We start from the raw sequence: 19329 nt of genomic DNA, 5'->3' as shown, positions 1-19329 counted from the left end.
TGCCTTCCAAAAGCTAGCAGCCTGTTGTACATGTACAAACCTGGGTGTCTGTCAGGAGGCCTCATAAAGAAGTGGTCAGGAGCTCGGACGTGGGAATCTGACCAGACTGGGTTCCAGTCCTGACTTCACCTCTCCCAGCTCTGGCCTTGGACAAGATGCCTCAGAAGCCCACAGTCTCTACATCATCAGGAAGACTGGTCATAACAACAGCCTCCTCTTTTAGGTACACCTGAAGACCACAAGCGGTCATATGGGTAAATTGCTTAGCTCAGGGCCTGCCCAAGGAAAGTGCTTCAAAAATGGCAGCTATTGGAAGTATTAATTTGTCTTCAGTCAACACCAGTTCTTAATGGAATTGGGAGCAGCAAGTGGAAAGCTCCATCGAATGGAAGGACGAAAACAGGAGGGTCTGCTGAGCGTGGATGATCAGGTGTGGGTCAAGGAATCAGGGGATGGAGGAACCCCAAGCAAGAGAGTCCAAATGTATATAGAGGGTTCTTCAATTAAATGAGGACATCTCTGTGGAGACGCCCAACACACAAGTCTAATGAAGGTAGTACGTAGTCTTAGCTCCTCCAGTTGAATCTGAAATAAAACCTAGAAAAGCCAAGCTGGGGAGCTTGCGGGGTTGCGGTGGAGGAGTAAAGAAAAGGAGGGGAGCAGGGAAGAGACAAGAAGGGAGAGGAGGAAGCAAGAAGGAGAGACGGAGAAGAGAGGAAATAGACTTAACGAAAAGGCTGAAGAAGAGACACGATGCGGGGAGGCTCACTGCTTTTGTGGGGCTGCACTATTAATCTAGACCAACAGGGGGCAGGGGTGCTGAAATGGGAAGGAAGAACGCCTACATGAATCTTGACCCGTTGCAGAGACCGTAGCGGATTCCTTCCGTGGGAGGGTTTAACTGACCGGAAGCGGAAGTTCAGGTCTTTTCCGTCCTCCTCGGTTCTCGCCGCTTGTGTCTCGGGCGGTACGCGGGGGAGAGGGTATAATCCGGGGCAATCCTCTGTCAGGTGACACTTGGGCACTCCAGATCTGGATCGAGGGTGCGGGGAAGGAAGGTGGGGTGCGATGGGGCGGTTATTTTGGAGGGAGGTAAAGGAAGCGGGTCGCTGCCCGCCTGCGCACCCTGTTAACGCCGAGGAATGTTTTCCGTGTAGGTGCTGGTCCGCGCCGGCTTCCCTGCGCGCTTCGTCGCCATGGTGAGTACGGTCCCTGCCTGGAACCTTCTCAGGGGAGGGGCGCGGGGCCCCAGGCCAGCGCAGGATGGGCTTTCCAAGGGACCCTGGAAGCCGCAGGGAGGTGGTGAACATGACCGTCAGCAGAAAAAGCGCGTCTCAGCTACATAGTGTGTGATCCCAGCTATATGGCTTTCTGGAAGGGCAAAACTGCAGAGACAGTGGCCAGATCAAGGATTGCCAGGGGATCAGTAGGTGGAGGAGCACAGGGTGTTTTTAGGGCGGTGAAACTAGTCTGCGTGATACTGTAATGGTAGATACGGGATTTTATCTTTTTAGCAAAAGCGATACAAATGCGCAAAATAAAGCGTGAACTGGGATTTTAGTTGTTAATAATCTGTCAATACTGATTTTTTCGACGGTGGACTCAAAACATACCAATAATCTAGGTAACGTTTTTTTCTGCTGTACGTAAACATAAGGTCAAAATAAGTCGGAGCCAACTAATAACAGGAAACTGAACTTGGGAGAGGGCATTTGCAAAACTTTCCGCTCAGTTTTTCGTGTAAACCTGAAGTTGCTCTAAAACAATTGATTAAATAATAATAATGCATCTCAGTAGTTTATCCTGTTCCCTTTGTATCGCAGCCTCGCAAAATTGAGGAAATCAAGGACTTCCTGCTCACAGCCAGGCGAAAGGATGCCAAATGTAAGTGCCACACTGTGAAGGTTTAAGATGACGGAGCGGTACTTGTTGTTTGCATGGAGAGCTCCTGACACTGGTGACCCTTCCTGGGGTATCTTCACCAGAGTGTCCGTCCGGATGTGGGTTAGGCTATGGGAGCATGTGCCTGGCTATTTGGGAGCAGTTGTGTGTACCATCTATGCCATAAGAAAAACCTGTTTGGCCAGCATGAGGTGGTGGGAACTGTTCTTAGGACTGTCTTCCTTAGCTAATTGTAAGCATCTTGAAGACTGTTCTGAGTTTGTTTTGTTTTTGTTATGTGTACAGTAGGTGCTCTCTGCGTGGAAGACTTAACTGGCTAAAAGTCTGGAAACATCCCATAAACACTGAGCTAGTGCTGCACGTGGACTGAGTAGTGTCCCTGCTCACCATGACCCATCTGCTACGTGATTTCATTCTTCTTAGTTTCCTATTTGTAAATAAATGGAATCAAAAACAAAACAGCAAGTGTTCAACTGGTGTGTGCCGGTCCTTGCTGCCTATAGACTCTCATTTTTTACGTCAAACACAAGAGGAAGTTGAGCTTTGTAGTTGACAGAGGTTCGGGATCTTGTGTATAAAATACATTTTGAATTCATGCATATGCTCGGCTTTAACACAGTCACTTTTTTTTCTGCTACACCAACACCGCTACCTTTCACTCAGATCTGTCAAAGAGAGAACGGCAGATAGTTTATGAAAGTAGAACAGCATTGGGCCAGTGGTGGGGACCACCAGGATGTGCGGGCAGGCCCTTGGAAGCAGTTGCGAGGGGTGTAAAATGAGGGCAGGGAAGGGTCATACGTGAGCCCCATTACCTGAAACAGCCTGTTGGCTTGGATCCTCTGGTATTGTATGACCACACGTGGGTACAAGTGGCATCTGGTGGGAGTGTTTTCTGCCCTGCCTGGACGGTTGACATAAGGATCACAGGTGACTGTTCCGAATACTGCCACACTGTACAGGGATGAGATTGTCTTGTCTGTTTTAGTTCAGACCACAGTGGGTTCACCGCCTGGTTCAAATCTCAGCTCTGCCAATAGTCACCATCCTCAGCAAGCTTAAACACCAGTCTCCTTCCATTTCAAGTGGGGTGGAAATAGTGTCTTTGTCTCACAGGTTTGGTGTGAGGATTGAGTCCAACGATCCATTAAAGCTCAGCACATCGAATAAGTGATACTAGTGTCCATTAGATTCGTCTGAATTTTAGTTTTGTCAGGGAGCCTGGTTTTAGTTGCAGTTTACTCTCCCCAGTTTCAGGACCATGTGGTCCAGAAGAGGGGATCATGGTCCTCTGGGCATGGATGTCGTGGGGTACTCTGTGTGTGTGTGTGTGTGTGTGTGTGTGTGTTGTTTTTATATCTTAACAGTGTTCCGCTTAGCCTGAAGAGCATCACAGCTGCTGGGGCAGTAGAGTATATCTGCTTTATTGTAAGAGGAATGCTGGGACACTGAAATATGTTTTGAATGAACGTCCAGGTTTCTGGATTTATGAGAAACTTAATCCCAGGCAGCCAGTGCCTTGGGCAGCCTCGGAGCAGCAACGCGTCTGCTTCCTGTGCCATTCCTGGTCCCTTTAGCGATTCTTGGCAGAAACAGAGTTATGGGTTGTGAGCACGTGGTAATCTTGCGCTGCTTTTGGAAGGTGCTAGATGCTGTGCACATGTCTGCTTGGGTGCTAGGGTCGAGAGCCCGTATTCAGTCCTTAGCCACCTGCTTTTCAGTTGACACTTGGCTGCTTTTATAACAATGAATTCTTGGGAATGTCTGTGAGGTGTTTTTTAAGAAGTGGGAACAAGGGACAAATTAAACAAGTCCATGAAATGACTTGCCTGTGCCTGGGAAGCAGGTGTCTTCCAGCAGCTGAGTAGCTGCCAGTGGGTGGAGACATTGATGTTGTACATAACGAGTTTGGTTTGAGGACTCTTGTCTGAGCTGTGATTCTGAGATAGTAAAGCCAGTGCCATCAAGTCGATTCCAACTCATAGCAACCCTGTAGGACTGCTCCATAGAGTTTCCAAGGAGCACCTGGTGAATTCGAACTGCTGACCTTTTGGTTGGCAGCCGTAGCGCTTAACCACTGCACCACCAGGGTTTCCAAAGCAGTAAAGAACCCAGGAAATGGATTCCGCAGTGGTTTTTTAAGAAGAGCCTTGCTACCTGCTTGCTTCCATGTTTGCTTTGTCCAGCGGGGAGGCCCTGAAGGAAGAGCTCTATCCTGATGCCAGCTAGTGACACCACTGCATCACTTCAGCTTCACAGAGAATCTATTTCCGGGAGTGGATGGGTGAAAAGCCTGACCTCAGTAGATACTCCGTGTCTCTTCTTGTGAACTACTTCCAGCCCTTTTTAAAAATAAAGTGGATCCACGCTGTGCTACAGTGTTGTGTTCAATGTATGAATATAAATGAGCCAATTAAGAGTAAGGGAAATGTAAATTTGTAACATCACTTAAAATTTTGAGTTGACAGGTCGGTACGGGGAGGGGGTTGGAGGTCAGTGGTTGCTGAGTGGCCAGTTGCGGTCACTTAAGTGCCACTTGCTGCTTAAGTAGGTGAACTGTGATGTTGACTTTATGTGAAACAATGTAATCGCTAATCCTGGTCTCTTTGTTGCTAGCTGTCAAGATCAAGAAAAATAAGGACAATGTGAAGTTTAAGGTTCGGTGCAGCAGATACCTTTACACCCTGGTCATCACAGACAAAGAGAAGGCAGAGAAACTGAAGCAGTCCCTGCCCCCAGGTGAGTGGCCTGAAATCCCAGGAGGGAAGGGCAGGACAGAAGCCAGGAGTGACCAAAAGTGTGGACGGTAGATGTGTTATCCTCTGTTTTGAGTCATCCCCAGATTTTGGAAAGCCCATTTTGCGGTTTGTCTACGTGTCTACTCTTGCTATTTGTAGTGCAGGGAATAATTTGGGCTCTGAGACATTATATCCAACACCAGAATAGTTCTCTTGGCCAGGGGAAAGTTTATTTTTGTCTTGTCCTTGTCCCCCACCCCAGCCTCTTTCAGGCTTTTCTGACACAGAATAAATAATAGTTAGCCCTTACTCTGCACAACTATTAATCCTCACCACAATCCTCTGAGGTGGATACTGGTCTTTCCTCTGTGCAGAGGTAAGGGCACTGTGATCAGATACAACAGGAAGTGAGCATAGGTTAACAAAGGGGGCTTCCTGGTGGTATACAGACTGGAGACGGGGGTGCTGTGGGGGGCAAGGGGCTTGGGAGGCTCTAAAGGCCACTTGGGAATGACAATCAGCCAGTGCAGCTTGAGATTTGTACAAATTAACTGGTTATAAAGTCTGAGAGGAAACGTTTTTATTATTGGACAGTAGCTTAATATTTTAAGCAAAACCTCTCTGGGTGAGCTTGATTTCTGAGTTTTGTGAGCTCTCTTTAGCATAAGTACAGTATCAGACAGTAGTACAAACGTATCTCCTGAACGACTCACCTTTGTCTCTTTTCCTCTAGGCTTGGCAGTGAAGGAGCTGAAATGAACCAGACATGCTGATTTGAACAGTAATAAAATTTTTAAAATTCTTCAGTGTCCTTTGTCTTTGAGGATGGGAAGGGATGTTCTGCTCTGTGGCAGCTTTTGATGGGAATATGTTGTGGGTCCTGGTTGCCACCTCTTTGTGTCCCTAGTATTGGGCTGTAATTTCAGTGGCTATATAAAGCCATCCTTTTTTTTTTTTAGCCAAAATTTGAAGATACAGATGTAGGAAGGCCATAGCGGGAATGGGCAGCTTGAGAGCCAGCTGTCTGGAAGCAGGGCCACCTGCGCTCCTGGAACCACAAAAGTAGAATGAGCTGCCTTATGATGAAGATGGTTAAAGGGAGGAGTTGGTTAACATTCCTGGCAGGTAGCTCCGTGGGAAGCCATCCCATCCTTGGAATGTAGCCTTGGTATGCCAGATCGCTTATCTTCCCCTTGAGAGTATTCCCAGCTCCACACATTTTTTTTTCAAGTTGGTTTTCTGCCCCATAAAGATAACTTCTCAGATGGTAATACTTGAGTACTCTCAGCACTGGGAAAAGTTTCTAGTTTCATAAGTATTGTTACCCAATACTCTAAGAAGGAAAACCATGGGGTGCGATGAAGGTAGAAGAATGATTTAGGTAAGCCCTTCCAGGAAGGAACATTTAAGCTAAGAACACAAGCTAATAGATGTTAGATGCCCGTGAGTCAGTTCTGCCTCGGTGACCCCATGTGCAACCCAAGGAAACACCAGCCTCACAATCGTTGCTGTGTTTGAGTCCATTGTTGGGAGCCACCATCAATCCATCCATTTGAGGGCCTTCCTCTTTTTCACTGACTAGCAACATGATGTCCTCCAGGGATTGGTCCTTCCTGATAAATCTGTAAAGTGAGATGAAGTCTTAGTACCCTCTTTTCTAAGGAGCATTCTGGCTGGACTAAGATTTGTTCTTCTGGCAGTCTATGGTATATTCAATATCCTCTGCCAACACCATAATTCAAAGATACCAATTCTTCAGTCTTCCTTTTTTGTTGTCCGGTTTGGAAGTGTAACATCCCTAGATGTTGGCCTAGGGCAAAGTGGGACCTCCTTAACTGGAAAGAGACCTATGCAAAATGTAATTAACATTGAAAGGGAGGAGCCTGGGTCAGAGCAGGCCAGGCCTTCCAGAGCTCAGTGATAGATAGAGATAGAGCCTCTGATCTCACCGTGGGTCTCTAGGCTGTGGGACGGATTCTCTGGTGGGTGAGTGAGGGGTGCTACTCAAATAGGCCTGTGAAGGCCCAAATCCCAACGCGATAGCAAATGGTTAAGGGTCCAGCCACTCCTGACTCGCGCCAGTGAGCTGATACTTAACAGTTGAGAACAATTCCTGGCGCTTGATAGCAAATTTGAGTGAGGCTGCGGAAACCTTGGTGTCTAGTGGTTAAGAGCTGTGGCTGCTAACCAAAAGGTGGGCAGTTTGGATCCACCAGGCGCTCCTTGGAAACTGTGGGGCAGTTCTACTCTGTCCTGTAGGGGCGCTATGAGTCGGAATGGACTCAGAAACAACGGGTCGGTTTTTGGGGGGGGCGGGGTGAAGGGGTGTGGTGTGTAGCGAGAGACCACAAGGTGGCGCCATACTGCAACAGTTGTGGCGGTCTAAGTGAGCCAAAAAAAAAAATTGTAATCAGTCGATTCTGACTCATAGCAATCCTAAAGGACAGAGTAGAACTGCCCCACAGGGCTTCCAAGGCTGTAATCTTCGTGGAAGCCAACTGCCACACCTTTCTCCCGCTGAGCAGCCAGTAGGTTCAAACCAAATACCTACTAAAGGGGGTTGTAACTGGTAAGCACCAGTCTTTGATTATTTCTGTAAGAGAATTTTAAGTGTGCGAGGCAGTTTTTTTAATCTTGTGAGTTTGTTGAGGGGCAGAGGTTTTGCTTCTCCCAAGGGAGAGGGGACAGCAGGGGCACTCTGGTTGCTGACAGGCTCAGATGCGGCCCCTAAGCAGCTGTCAGTTGTCCCATTCTGTAAACGTTTAAGGTTCCCAAGGAAGAGGGTGAGTTTACTGCTCTGGCAGCTTTGTCCCCAGCACATTGTCCAAAGACGAGTACCAGCTCCTAGGAGACCACCCCTGCAGGGATTTGCCTGGCCTCCTAGTTGAAAGAAGACATCCTTTCATACCGGGGTTCCCTACCCTAGCCGGGGCACTTTGCAAAACTACCTTGCTGACCAGGGCCTACTCCAGAGATTCTAAGTTGTTGGGGGCATAAGTATGTTTTTAAGCCTCAGGTGGCTGTCACAGGCAGCCAGCGCTGAGCACAGCCTTCTAGAGATTGCCAGTAGCTGTACTGAGCGCATCCAGGCTGCATACTGGGTGGGTGATTTGGAGCAGGCAGGACAGACCAAATAACCAGAAGGAGTGTTAACCTTACTTTACACCTTTCTGGAAGGACTCTCTGTTCTGCTCTTTGCTTCACTGGCTTGGCTGTCTAGGTCAGCAGGCCTCTGGGGAAGTTGCTAGAATGGTTACCATTTAGCCCCGTGCACAGTGGCTAAGCAGGTTTTGGTATTCCGAGCTGTTCCAATTAGCTGCGGTGATAACCCTGAGGGAGGGCTTGTGCCTCTACTTCAAGAAATGTGTGTGTGCGAGGGTTTCCCCTTCCTCCCCATGCCCAGCCCCAGCTCCAGCCTGGGCTCCATCTGCACCAGGTTTCTCAGACCTCTCCCACTAGGGCTTCGGTGTCTGGCCCTCCTTTCCCTCCTAAGGCTCTGTAAGTTCACAATTAGAATTCTAATCTCTCCCTAGAGAAATGATAACTTCTTTTAACTTGTAAATCACTGAGGGATGGGCTGGTGTTTGGGAGGCTTAGTGGCAAGGACCAAGCAGCTCTAGCCCCCACCACTGACATACAGGAGGAAGAGAAAGAGGAAGGATGTGTTCATGGTACCAGGCAGCGCCTGTCACTGGTTCAAGGGGAAAGAGTCGGCTGCAGGCAGTGTCCTCATTAACAGTGTCCGTGAAGACAGGCTAGTGGCCACTGACTGACCCTTCCTGTGGAGAGAGCTGTATTAAGCCCTTCATTTCCTTTATCTCATGACCAGGGACAGATTACCCAATAAGCAAGGTACACACGGGCTTAACTGTGCTTACGTACTAATCTGTAGTGCACAATTTCGCCTAGTTTTCACCACGTCAGATGTGCCCTACAGGTTAGTATGTAAGCATAATTACGGCCGTGCATACCTTGCTTACTGGTTAACCTGTCCCTGTGGTGAATCCTACCATCAGCCTTAAACACTAATAAAATATAAGGTCTCAGTGCCATTATCCAGAGGTCAGAAGTTGATGTGTCTGAATTCACCCGGAGCCCCTTATGATAAAAGATACTGAGGCACAAAGTTCCCCAGATGGTGTAAAAAGTTGGCAGTTCAAACTCACCCAGCAGCACCGCAGAAGAAAGGCCTGGCAATTTGCTACCACAAAGATTACAGCCATGAAAACCCTATGGGGCAGTTCTACTCCATTACACCTGGGGTCTCCATGAGTCGGTATCACCTTGGCAGCAACAGGTTAGTGAGGCACCAAGAATGTCTGGGGCCTTACCCAGGTTCAAGCCAGCCTCAGCAGGGGACTGCTCTCTGCCCTCTTCCTGTGAATGACAAGCGGGGCCCAGGCGTTGTCCCAGTCATCACCGCTAAGTCCTGCCTGCCTGGCTCTTTTACTTCCTGGACAACCTCCTTCCTTTGCTAAGCGCGGCCTCATTCACTCACCACTGCCAAGATGGCAATGTCTGGATGGAATGTCTTGGAAAAGGGAAATGGGCTCAGCATTTAGCACCTCCTTCACCTGGGATTCCCCAAGCAGACACCGGCCCAGAGGCTTCAACTTTTTCCTGTTGAGGTACCTGTCATCATTTGCCAGTTACCCAGCCATCTTCCCCAGCCCTACATCTCCACCTCCACCTCTACCTTCCAGCCCTTTCCTTAGCAACCAGCATGTTCTGAGTGTTGTTGTTGTTAGGTGCCGTTGAGCTGAGTCGGTTGACTCACAATGATCCTATATACAACAAAACAAAACACTGCCCGGTCCTGCGCCATCCTCACAATCATTGTTATGCTTAAGCCCATTGTTGCAGCCACCATGTCAATCCATCTTGTTGAGGGCCTTCCTCTTTTTTTGCTGACCCTCTACTTTACAGAGCATGATGTCCTTCTCCAGGGACTGGTCCCTCCTGTTCTGAATATAGAGACCAAAGGCTGTGCCAGGGCAGTGCCTGATCAGGCCCTTCCAGCATGCCTCTTGTGCTCCTACCCACCCTTCTAGACAGCTCCAAGCCCCTTCCTCTACTCTAGGAAGCCCGACCTGGCCCGCCTGCCAGGAAGAATCAAGTAACCTCCTCGGTTCCCAGGACACCCTGTCACAGTGCTTGTGAGTGAGGTGTTTGTGCAGCGGCAGGCTCTCCGAGGCATGGCATGTGTCTGACCGCTCACGACTAAGACAAGAGGTGCTCAGTAAATGACTGGTGGTGAATTCGGAATGAGTGACAGAGCGGCTGAATGAATATGGCTCCCTTCTGTCCCCAGCCTGTCGGTCTGGCGGCCCTGAAGGGGCTCAGCCACCCCTAACAAGCCCTGGGGACAGCCAGCCTTGCCTCTCGCCTCTCGTGCCAGGACTGCCAGCTGCATTCACTCACACTTTAGGTCCTTGATTTGGTAATTAGTAATTAATAAAAAGCCCGGAGGTCTAGAGACTGGTATTCAGAAACAGATCTAGGAGAGCTGGGGAGCATTTTCCACTTCTCTTTCCACCTCCCTTGCACGTAAGGCCAAGGCAGATCCGGACCCAGAAGGGGGGATGAAGGCGCTGGGGCTGGACCCTTTGCAGCTCGGGGCGCGGCAGGGGCTGGGCGAGGCGGCAGTGCGCCCAGAGACTGGAGGGGCCGGGACTGGGCGGGCCAGGGGCAAGGGAGGGGCGGGCCCAAACCTGGGCGGGGCCTGGAGCCCGGGGCGTGGCCTGGGGCCTGGGAGGGACCTGAGCGGGTTGCGCGCCCAGGCCGGGTGGCTGCTGCAGCTGGCTGGCCGTGGTAGGGCCGAGCCATGCCCGCGGCGCGCGTGGAGTACATCGCGCCCTGGTGGGTCGTGTGGCTGCACAGCGTACCCCACCTCGGCCTGCGCCTGCAGCCTGTGAACAGCACCTTCAACCCCCGCGACGAGAGTTACCAGGAGGTGAGTCCGCGCCGCCCCAGACCCGGGTCACGGCGGCTCCGAGGCCCCGAGTCCGGCCAGCGCGTCCCACGTCCCCCTGCCTCCCCTGCCCGCCACTTCCCTCCTTGCGCCCAGACTTCCCCCTTTTCCCCTTGCCCGTGCCGTCCCTTCGCCCTTCTCCCCTTTCCCCCGGGACCCTTGATCCACAGCCCCTCCCGTCTGGGAACGTCGGGGGCCGGGAGCACTGGACAGATCGGGGTGCTGCAGGCGGTCGGGGTGCTAGGGTCGAGGAAGGGCGCGGAGACCGCGGGGCGTGGGACCGAGCCCGGCGCAGGGGTGGGGGAGGACTCGTGCAATGGGGGCGGGGGCACTTGCGCCTGCCCGGGGGTGATTCCGGCGCCGAGGGGCGGGGCTGCTGAGGGGCGCCCCGGGGTTCACCGGCTGAGGGAGCTCCAAGACGAGGCCTCGGGCGATTTCTGCGGTGCTGGGTGGCCTGGGAGAAGTTTGGGCCGAAACTGCCTCGAGTCTCCCGAGTTCTGTGGGCAGTGCGGGTCTCCCCTCCACCCCGCTGGGTAGTACACTTTGTGCGCAGGGCTGGGGGGCGGCGATGAGTGACTTCCCTCTTGTGCCTGAGAACCACAGCGCGCCTGTTTCTGGGAAGGAAAGTGGCCTTCGATCAGAGCCGTCTCACGCCATCGTCGTAATTACTCTCTTTTGTGTTGACACCCAGCTTTTCGCTTTGTCCTCCACTGGGTCCTGCGCCACCCCATCCCTGTCACCTAGGTCGTGTCCCCTCCCCCATCCCACACACCTAGGCCCTGAGGCCCACGTCGTTTAGGGTGGCCTTGACTGCTACGGCTGCTAACCAAAAGGTCTGCAGTTCAAATCCACCAAGCGCTCCTTGGAAACTCTATGGGGCAGTTCTACTCTGTCCTATAGGGTCGCTATGAGTCGGAATCGACTCGGCGGCACCGGTTTTTTTTTGGTTTTTTTTTTGAGTTTCAGAGGAAGCCCTGGTGGTGCAGTGGTTAAGAGCTCAGACTGCTAACCAAAAGGTCAGCAGTTGGAATCCACCAGCCGCGCTTCAGAAACCTTATGGGGCAGTTCTACTCTGTCCTATAGGGTCGCTATGAATCGGAATCCACTCGAGGGCAATGGGTTTGGTTTTTTTTTTTTTTTTTGGTTGCATTTCTGGGGGCCTTGGCTTCTTGGCCAGCCCCTCTCTTCATCCTTGGACCTCTGCCCCGTGCCTGCTCTGCTGTCCCTTCCCCCTGCTGTTTCTGCACCCCACAGACAGGGTGGTAGTCCCCCGACCTGAGTCCCTTCCCTCCCTTGGGTCAAAGATTCCGGGTGGCCCATGTGCTCTGAGCTATGTGCACACCTCAAGACTTTGACCCCAGCGCCTCTGTGGGCAGTGTCACGTTGTCAGGCGTGAGCTCCTGGTGTGGAGCTTGTCGGGGCCTCTCTGCAGGTGGAAGGAGGAAATCAGTTGTCGCCCCTCCACCCTGCCACCCCCACTCCAGAACTTCTTCCTGCAGACCCAGGGGATTTGATCTGCTAGGCTGTGCGCTGCCGAAGCGCCTGCAACAGTGGCAGGGAGCCTAATAAAAACACCAAATGCCCCTGCCACCTTCAGGTCCTGGCACGTGGGTGTATGCCCTTCCAGAGGTAGGGGAGAATCGGCCCCCTTCCTGCTGTTAGGCAGAAACCCTCAGGCCAGCATGGGGGCTGAGTGTCGAAGGCCATTCCCTTGGCTCACAGACTCCCTCCTAATCTGTCTGCCCCGCCCTCTCCCAGAGCCTGCCTCTGGAAGTCTGTGTTCCTGAGAACACGGCTGCCTGGGGAGAGCTCCAGGGGATCTTCCGATCCAGCTGAATGCACGAAAAGAGGCGGATATGATTTCAGAGACAGCTGTGGCTTGCGTGCATGTGTGTGTGTGTGTGTGTTTGTGTCTCCCAAACCTTGTGCTCCGGTTCCTGTACCTGGGGTCTCCAATCATAGTTTTCTCCTCTCTACTGGTGGAAATCTAAACTCCTGTGTGGATCAAAAAGACCCCTGGTTAGGGTAGTGATGGTAAGGGTATTCCCCGCCCTCCGCACCAGAAACAACACCTGTCCTGCCAGCAGCTGTGCCCGGCAGGGCCTGAGCCTGCTCCAACCCCTAGTCCCATGGACAGGTGGCAGCTGGGCCAGCGGGACCCACACACAGACCCTGCTCCTCTCCTCCTGGGGTTCTGGCAGCCCCGTTCCATTAGCCTCTGCTCCTGGGCAGCAGACACCGGCTCTGCCTGTGCCCCTCTGTCCTGCTTGGGCCTCCTGAGGATACTGAGTGGGAGACAGGTGAGGGTGGGCCAGGATGGGAAGTCTGGCCCTGTGTGTTATTTACAGCAGTGGCTCCTATTTTGGTAAGTTCCCCTGTGGTCTGACCATGGGCTCTCCTGCATGTCAGGGTGACAGTCGGGTGGCAGGTCATTAAGGCCATCTGTAGGGTCCCTCTGCTGTCAGTCATCCACTCGGCAGACTTGATTGAGGCTGAGTGCTGTCCAAACAGGGGTGATAGTACTGCTAATCAAAGCAGACGGAGCCTTCAGGAGCAGTTTCTGGGCATTCTCTGGGGCCAGGCTCTGGGCTCGGTGCTATACAGCGTTGGCCTGGCAGTTCGGGGTGGAGGCTCTGCCATCTGACTGGGTTGGAATCCCAGTTCTATCTGCGTGACGCTGGGCAGGCGTCTGAACTTTTCTGAGCCTCACTTCCCTTATCTACAAGTGTTAAATGACATATCCCAAGTAACATGCTTAAAAACCAAAAAAACCAAACCCGCTGTCTTGAAGTCGATTCTGACTCATAGCAACACTTTAGGACAAAGCAGAACTGCCCCGTGGAGTTTCCAAGGAGTGGCTGGTGGATTTGAACTGCTGACATTTTGGTTAGCAGCCGAGCTCTTAGCCACTGTGCCACCAGGGCTCCGTAACATGCTTAGTACATAGCATCTAGTAGGACCCAGGGATAGGAATCATTAGACAAACTAGCTCTGAGGTTTAGCCACCTGTCCAAGTACAATAAACCAAAAACACCAAGCCCGTTGCTGTCGAGTCGATTCCGACACATAGCGACCCTGTAGGACAGAGTAGAACTCCCCCATAGGGTTTCCAAGGAGTAGCTGGTCGATTCAAACTGCTCACGTTTTGGTGAGCAGCCCAGCTCTTAACCACTGTGCCACCAGGGCTCCGTTCAAGTACATTACCTGCTAGGAAATAGGGGAAAGAGATCTTCAGAGAATGGTCAGGAGGGACTGAAAAAAACACTTGGAGAAATTGCTTCAGCTCGTCCAAGGGAACAGTGCAGGCTTGTGGTTAAGGGTGTGCGTATGTGTGTGTGCACTCGCGTGCAAGAACCAAGGACTAAGTGGGGATGGAAAGAGGCAAATGCGGGCCTGGAGAAAAGTTCAGGAGATGAGTTGTGTGTAGGATTTAGAAGGCAAAGCTGGGAGGGGCGGTCTGAGACAAGTGAAGACAGCTGAAGGGTGAGTCGATTGGTGAACTGGAGTCTCTTGACCGAATTCAGTGTCCCAGAACTTACCCGAGGAGGTGGGTACTCCCACTCACATTCAGGGTCTTTGGGAGCGGCGGATACCCAGGTCCCCCTGATGGTCAATCCTTCCACCACCTCTTCTACCCACGGTGGACTCGAGCCTGGGTCCTCCCTAGGGATGGCTGGCTTGTGCCCACCAGGCCTCCTGGGAAGGCTGGCCTTGGATCAGCAGAGACAATGAAGGTGCACTCCAAGGCAGGGCTGGTGGAGGAGGGAGCCCAGGCCCAGGGTGGGCACCCCACTCCAGGCTACCCATTGTAGCTGTGTCTTGAGGGGATGTACCCCAGGCCTGTCAGCCTTCTCATCTGCCAAAGGATAGTAAGAACACCCAGTGAGTTAGTAGACGTAAATCCTGTGCCCAGTGACAGGCTCATGATAAATTATCACAGTCACCGCTGTTGGGGAAGGACGCCCCAGCTGTCTGGGAGTCCACTGGGCAGCGTAGGGATAACAGAAAGGGTACTTGGTACTCAGTCCAGCTGTGTGTCCCCGAACAAGCCTCTTCAGCGTCCACCTCTTGCAGGTATTGGCGCCACCATCACTATCCACCTGTCCCCCATGGGGAGACCAGACACTGGTGCACTAATGCACTTGAAATCACTTCGTAAACTCCAAACTCTGGGCAAATGCTAGTTGTCGCTACTGTCAACATGCAAGAGCCATGTGCTTGCTCCCAGTTTATCCATTCTCTCCCTGGGTCAGTAGAATGCTTATTCTTTGGGGTTGTGGGTTAAGACATAGAATTAATTTTTTGTGTTTGGGAGGTTCATTTCCACGCATACACCCCGCAGAGAGTTCCAGGTGTGTGTCCCCAGGCCAGGGGAGAAGCAGGATGGGGCTGGCCCCAAAGCTGCAGGACCCCTCCCCTTGACTTCAGGCCATGGCTCTAGAGGAAAGGCCAGGGCAGTGAGCCCAGCCTGGCTGAGATCTGAGATTGGAGAGGGGCAGAGACTGAGATGAGGAAGCCCCATTCAGCCCATCTGAACATTGAGTCATGGTCACCAGACAGTCATGCTGGCCCAGAGGCAGGGGGGCACTTAACCAGCCCCAGTCAGCCCGGGCAGCCTCTCCTTCTGGGTACTCCTCGCTCCCCTCACCCACCCCAGATTGGCTTACTGTCTAATAGTTTCTGGGGTCTTGGGGCCCTGGGGCTCAGGCTCTCCTCTGCATCCCCATGCAGAAGCCCCTTGGGGTCCAGATCCAGTATCCAAAAAAAAAAAAATAGACCAAACCAAACCCTTTGCCTTTGAGTTGATTCAGACTCATAGCAACCTTATAGGACAGAGTAGAACTGCCCCATGGGGTTTCCAAGGCATAATCCTTACGGAAGCAGTCTGGCACATCTTTCTCCCAAGAGCAGGTGGGTTCCAACTGCCGACCTTTGGGTTAGCAACCGAGCGCTTAACCACTGTGCCACCAGGGCATCAGCACTCCCCAAATGCAAATTGGCCCCCACCCTGCCCCGCCACTTGGGTCCTGGGTTGGTGCTTCCTGATCTGGGTTTCTTGCTACCAAGTGTCAACCAGAGCTAACTGTAGTCTCTTTGATGAGAGGAGAGGAGGAGCTTGTGGGCTTAGTGATGAGATGGGATGGGGAAGTGGTGGGGGCCGCAGTGGACACTGTGGGGACACAGGTGATGTGGGACATTGTCCTTGCTAAGTTCTGACCGTCAGAGCAGGAGGGGCATGAGCGGAGCTCTTGGTTCCCTCTGGGACTAGGAGGCCCACCCCTATGCACCTGGGGCCTTGTAGCGTTAATTAGGAGCAGGAAGGTAATTGCCTGTTAGGGAGTGTGTACAACTTACCCATTTTCTGTGGGAGGTGTTTCTGCTGGTTAGGCCTCAGCCTCCCCCTTCCTTCTTCCCTCCTTCCTCCTCCTCCCCTCCTCTCCTCCCTGGCCCAACTTCCTCCTCTCCCACACCACCCCCCCAACCCCCACTACCACCACCCTGAACTTCCTGAGCCAGTCCTGGTCTTCCAGACCTGGAGAAGTTTCCAGAGGTGAATCACTAACAAAAGGCCTGAGTTTGGGCTCCCCAGGCCTCCTCCACATTATCACTCACTTAACTGAAGCCAGCTGCTGAGCTGGGAGAGACCCCAGGCTGCAGAGTCCCAGGGCCCTGCAGGTGGCTGGATGGGTTTGCAGGCGGTCAGAAGGCCCGCTAGGTGGGTGGGTGAGCATATGGAATAGGAGAGCCAGCCCAGGGCTCATGGCGGGCATGGGGTGGGGCGAGTTTGGAGAAATTGAAATAGCACCAACCCATGTCTTCTCCACCTCTTTGACTTCCTTGCTGGGCAGGGACACATGGTAGACTCAGTGTTCTTTCCTGTGATAGTGGGGCTGCCCAGGAGGCAAGCTGGAAGCAAAGCACAGCTGGGGAGGTCTGAGCCTTAGCCAACCTCCAATCTGTATCAGAGGTTGGTCTGGGCTTTTGTTTTGTTACCTTTTTTAATATCAGGAATCATGTACCGGAATGTGCACTGATCTTACCTGTGCAACTCACTGAATCCACCAGCCGCTCCTTGGAAACCATCTGGGGCAGTCCTACTCTGTCCTATAGGGTAGCTATGCGTTGGAATCAATTTGACGGTAAAGGGTTTGATTTTGGCTTTTATATATACGTGTGTGTGTGTGTGAAATATAAATATATATATATTTATGTATATGTGAAAATACCAAGGCCACATATATATATGGCCATGGTATTTTTAATCGCTTCATATGCATGTGAAAGCTGGACAATGAAAAAGGAAGATCAAAGAAGACTTGATGCATTTGAATCATGGCGTTGGCAAAGAATATTGAGTATGTCATGAAATTCCAGAAGAGGGAACAAATCTGTCTTGGAAGAAGTACAGCCAGAATGCTTCTTAGAAGCAAGAATGGTAAGACTTTGTCTTGTTAACTTTGGACATGTTATCAGGAGGGAAGAGTTCCTAGAGAAGGACATCATGCTTGGTAAAATAGCAGGTCAGTGAAAAAGAGGAAGACCTTCAAAGAGGTGAACTGACATAGTAGCGGCAACAAGGGACTCAAACTTACCCACTATTGTGAGGGTGGCACAGGACTGGGCAACATTTCGTTCTGTTGTACACAGGGTCTCTTCAGTCGGAACCGACTCAACAGCACCCAATAGCAACCATGTATATATAGGGTGACACCATCCAGATCGAAAACAGAGTCTTTCTGACCCCCAGGGGCTCCCTCACTTTCCCTCCTAGTCGATCCCTTCCAAAGGTCTCTAGCATTCGGACCTCTGCCACTGTAGACGAGTTAGTTTCTCTGACTTAAAATTTGTATAAATTAAACAGCCCAGTCTTTGCTGTCCTGTGCCTGGCTTGTTTCCCTCCACGTTCGTCGGTGAGATTCATCCGTATTGTTGTGTGTGTAGCTGTAACCTGCTTTTTATGGCTGCGTCACATTCCATTTTAAGAATATAACACATTTTATGTATCAGTCCCCTTGCTGGTGGACTTTGAGTTGTTTCCAGTTTTGGACTGGTGAGCATTTGTGTATGTGTCTTGGGGTTCATGAGCCTCCGTTCTGTAAGATACGGTCCAGGAATGGACTTCTTGGGTTATGGGATGTGCATGTTACACAGTGGTTTGCAAACTGTTAAGGGATTCCTGGGTTTTAGCAAAGGGATCTCATGGGTTCGTCCTGGAGGGGGGTGGCCAGGACCAAGCATGGCATTTTACATCCACTCTTCAATCAGAACTCTGTGTCTGTTTTGTATACCGGGGCTCTGCTAAACGATTCTGATAAAGAAAAGTTTAAGTTTCTGGAAAAAGTTTGAGAGCCCCTGTTAACACTAATGCAGTGCTTCCCAGGCTTAACCACTGCCATCAGGTCAACCCCGACTCGTGGTGACCCCACGTGTGTCAGAGGAGAACTGGGTTCCATAGGGTTTTCAACAGCTGATTTTTCTGAAACAGATAGCCAGGCCTTTCTTCGGAGGCACTTCTGGGTGGACTCGAACCTCCAGCCTTTTGTATAGCCGTGGAGTACTTTCACCACATGCACGACCCAGGGACCCCTCCCCAACTTTGTTGTTATTTGCTGTTGAGTGGATTCTGACTCTTGGGGGATATAAACTACCTGGAGAGCATCTCAGTTGTGATTTGCTCAGCCTGGGGTGGTAGGGCTTGAGATTCTGCATTTCTAACAGGCTGAACTTCACTTTGAATTTTGTGTGCGCTATCCAGTCATTCCGAGTCATAGCCACCCGTGTGACAGAGCAGAACTGCCCCATAGGGCTTTCTAGGCTGTAATCTTTATAGAAACTGATTGCCAGGTCTTTCTGTCATGGAGCCAGCACTGCCTAGCTGGCCTTTCGCTTAGCAGCCGAGTGCTTAACCATTGCTCCACCAGGGCTCCTTTCACTTTGAATAGTGAGACTCTAGTCCCCCCATAGAGCTCTGGTGGCACAGCGGTTAAGAGCTCGGCTGCTAACCAAAAGGTCAGCAGTTCATATTTACCAGCCACTCCTTAGAAACCCTATGGGGCAGTTCTACTCTGTCCTGTAGGATCACTAGGGATCGAAGTAGACTAGACAGTAACAAGTAGTCCCCCCATCCATCTTGGCCTTCTTCGCCTTGACCTGGGGCTGCAGGGATCCTCCAGGAGGGGGCATGGGCTGGAGGCTGGAAGGCGGGCACCTAAATTGCCTTGCCTTACCAGGGCAGGGAACTCCTGGGGCCAGTCCCCGGGGCAGGCTGTGCTAACCAGTGGTCTGGGAGGGTGGAGGGAACACCAGCCCCAACCCCCTGCTGCACTGTGAGGACTTTAGCAGGTGATAGCTAAGTTCCCCTGGCCCTGTCTTCCCAGCTGCCTGGAGGCTGAGTGGGGGTGGGGAGGTGCTCCCAGGGGCACCTAAGACGCACTTGTCCCAGGTGGAGGTGAAAGCCAAGTTTTGAGTCAAATCCGTGGGCCCGCTCCTATATGACCCTTCACCCCTGCCCTCTTCTGTGCTGTCCCCACCAGTTGGGCCATTCATTCCTGAGACTCAGAAGCCAGTGGATTCAGGGTAACCATCAGCAGAGCAGCCAATTCAGGGGAGGCACGGGAAGGGTGATTCCAACAGGCACCCTCACCACCCCGTGCTGCCTCCGGAAAATGCCCCTGGGACCTCCGGACCACAGCCCCCAGCCTGTTCTTCAGGGCTGTG

At 52.0% G+C, this 19329-nt stretch overlaps 2 protein-coding genes across 4 annotated transcripts in view; both read left to right on the top strand.

The window, feature by feature from the left end:
• Window positions 1–897: 897 nt before the first annotated feature.
• RPL38 (ribosomal protein L38) lies at window positions 898–5442 on the top strand. Of its 2 annotated transcripts, none has more exons than XM_003417278.4 (5): window positions 898–1010; window positions 1158–1199; window positions 1824–1884; window positions 4519–4641; window positions 5374–5442. In XM_003417278.4, the coding sequence occupies exons 2-5, from the start codon at window positions 1197–1199 to the stop codon at window positions 5397–5399; spliced, it is 213 nt and encodes a 70-aa protein (XP_003417326.1). In that variant the 5' UTR covers window positions 898–1010; window positions 1158–1196; the 3' UTR covers window positions 5400–5442. The 2 variants fall into 2 exon arrangements, with proteins under 2 accessions (XP_003417326.1, XP_010595285.1); XM_010596983.3 differs by having other exon boundaries at window positions 905–967.
• Window positions 5443–10425: 4983 nt separating this feature from the next.
• TTYH2 (tweety family member 2) overlaps window positions 10426–19329 on the top strand; it is a 47064-nt gene continuing 38160 nt past the window's right edge. For both annotated transcript variants that reach the window (XM_023556937.2, XM_003417196.4), the window contains exon 1: window positions 10426–10593. In XM_023556937.2, coding sequence (XP_023412705.2) covers window positions 10465–10593 — 129 coding nt within the window. In that variant the 5' untranslated portion in view covers window positions 10426–10464. The remainder of the gene's footprint in view (window positions 10594–19329) is intronic.

This window comes from Loxodonta africana, chromosome 18, assembly GCF_030014295.1.
Source record: "Loxodonta africana isolate mLoxAfr1 chromosome 18, mLoxAfr1.hap2, whole genome shotgun sequence".
NCBI classification, from domain to species: Eukaryota; Metazoa; Chordata; class Mammalia; order Proboscidea; family Elephantidae; genus Loxodonta; species Loxodonta africana.
The sequence above is the reverse complement of the archived record's forward strand: the minus strand, read 5'-3'. Positions and strand labels throughout refer to the sequence as shown.

Excerpts from the sequence above, each read along its gene's own strand:
- RPL38 (XM_003417278.4), top strand. Across the intron at positions 1,885-4,518 it reads CAGGCGAAAGGATGCCAAAT|CTGTCAAGATCAAGAAAAAT; the intron begins GTAAGTGCCACA and ends CTTTGTTGCTAG. Across the intron at positions 4,642-5,373 it reads GAAGCAGTCCCTGCCCCCAG|GCTTGGCAGTGAAGGAGCTG; the intron begins GTGAGTGGCCTG and ends CTTTTCCTCTAG.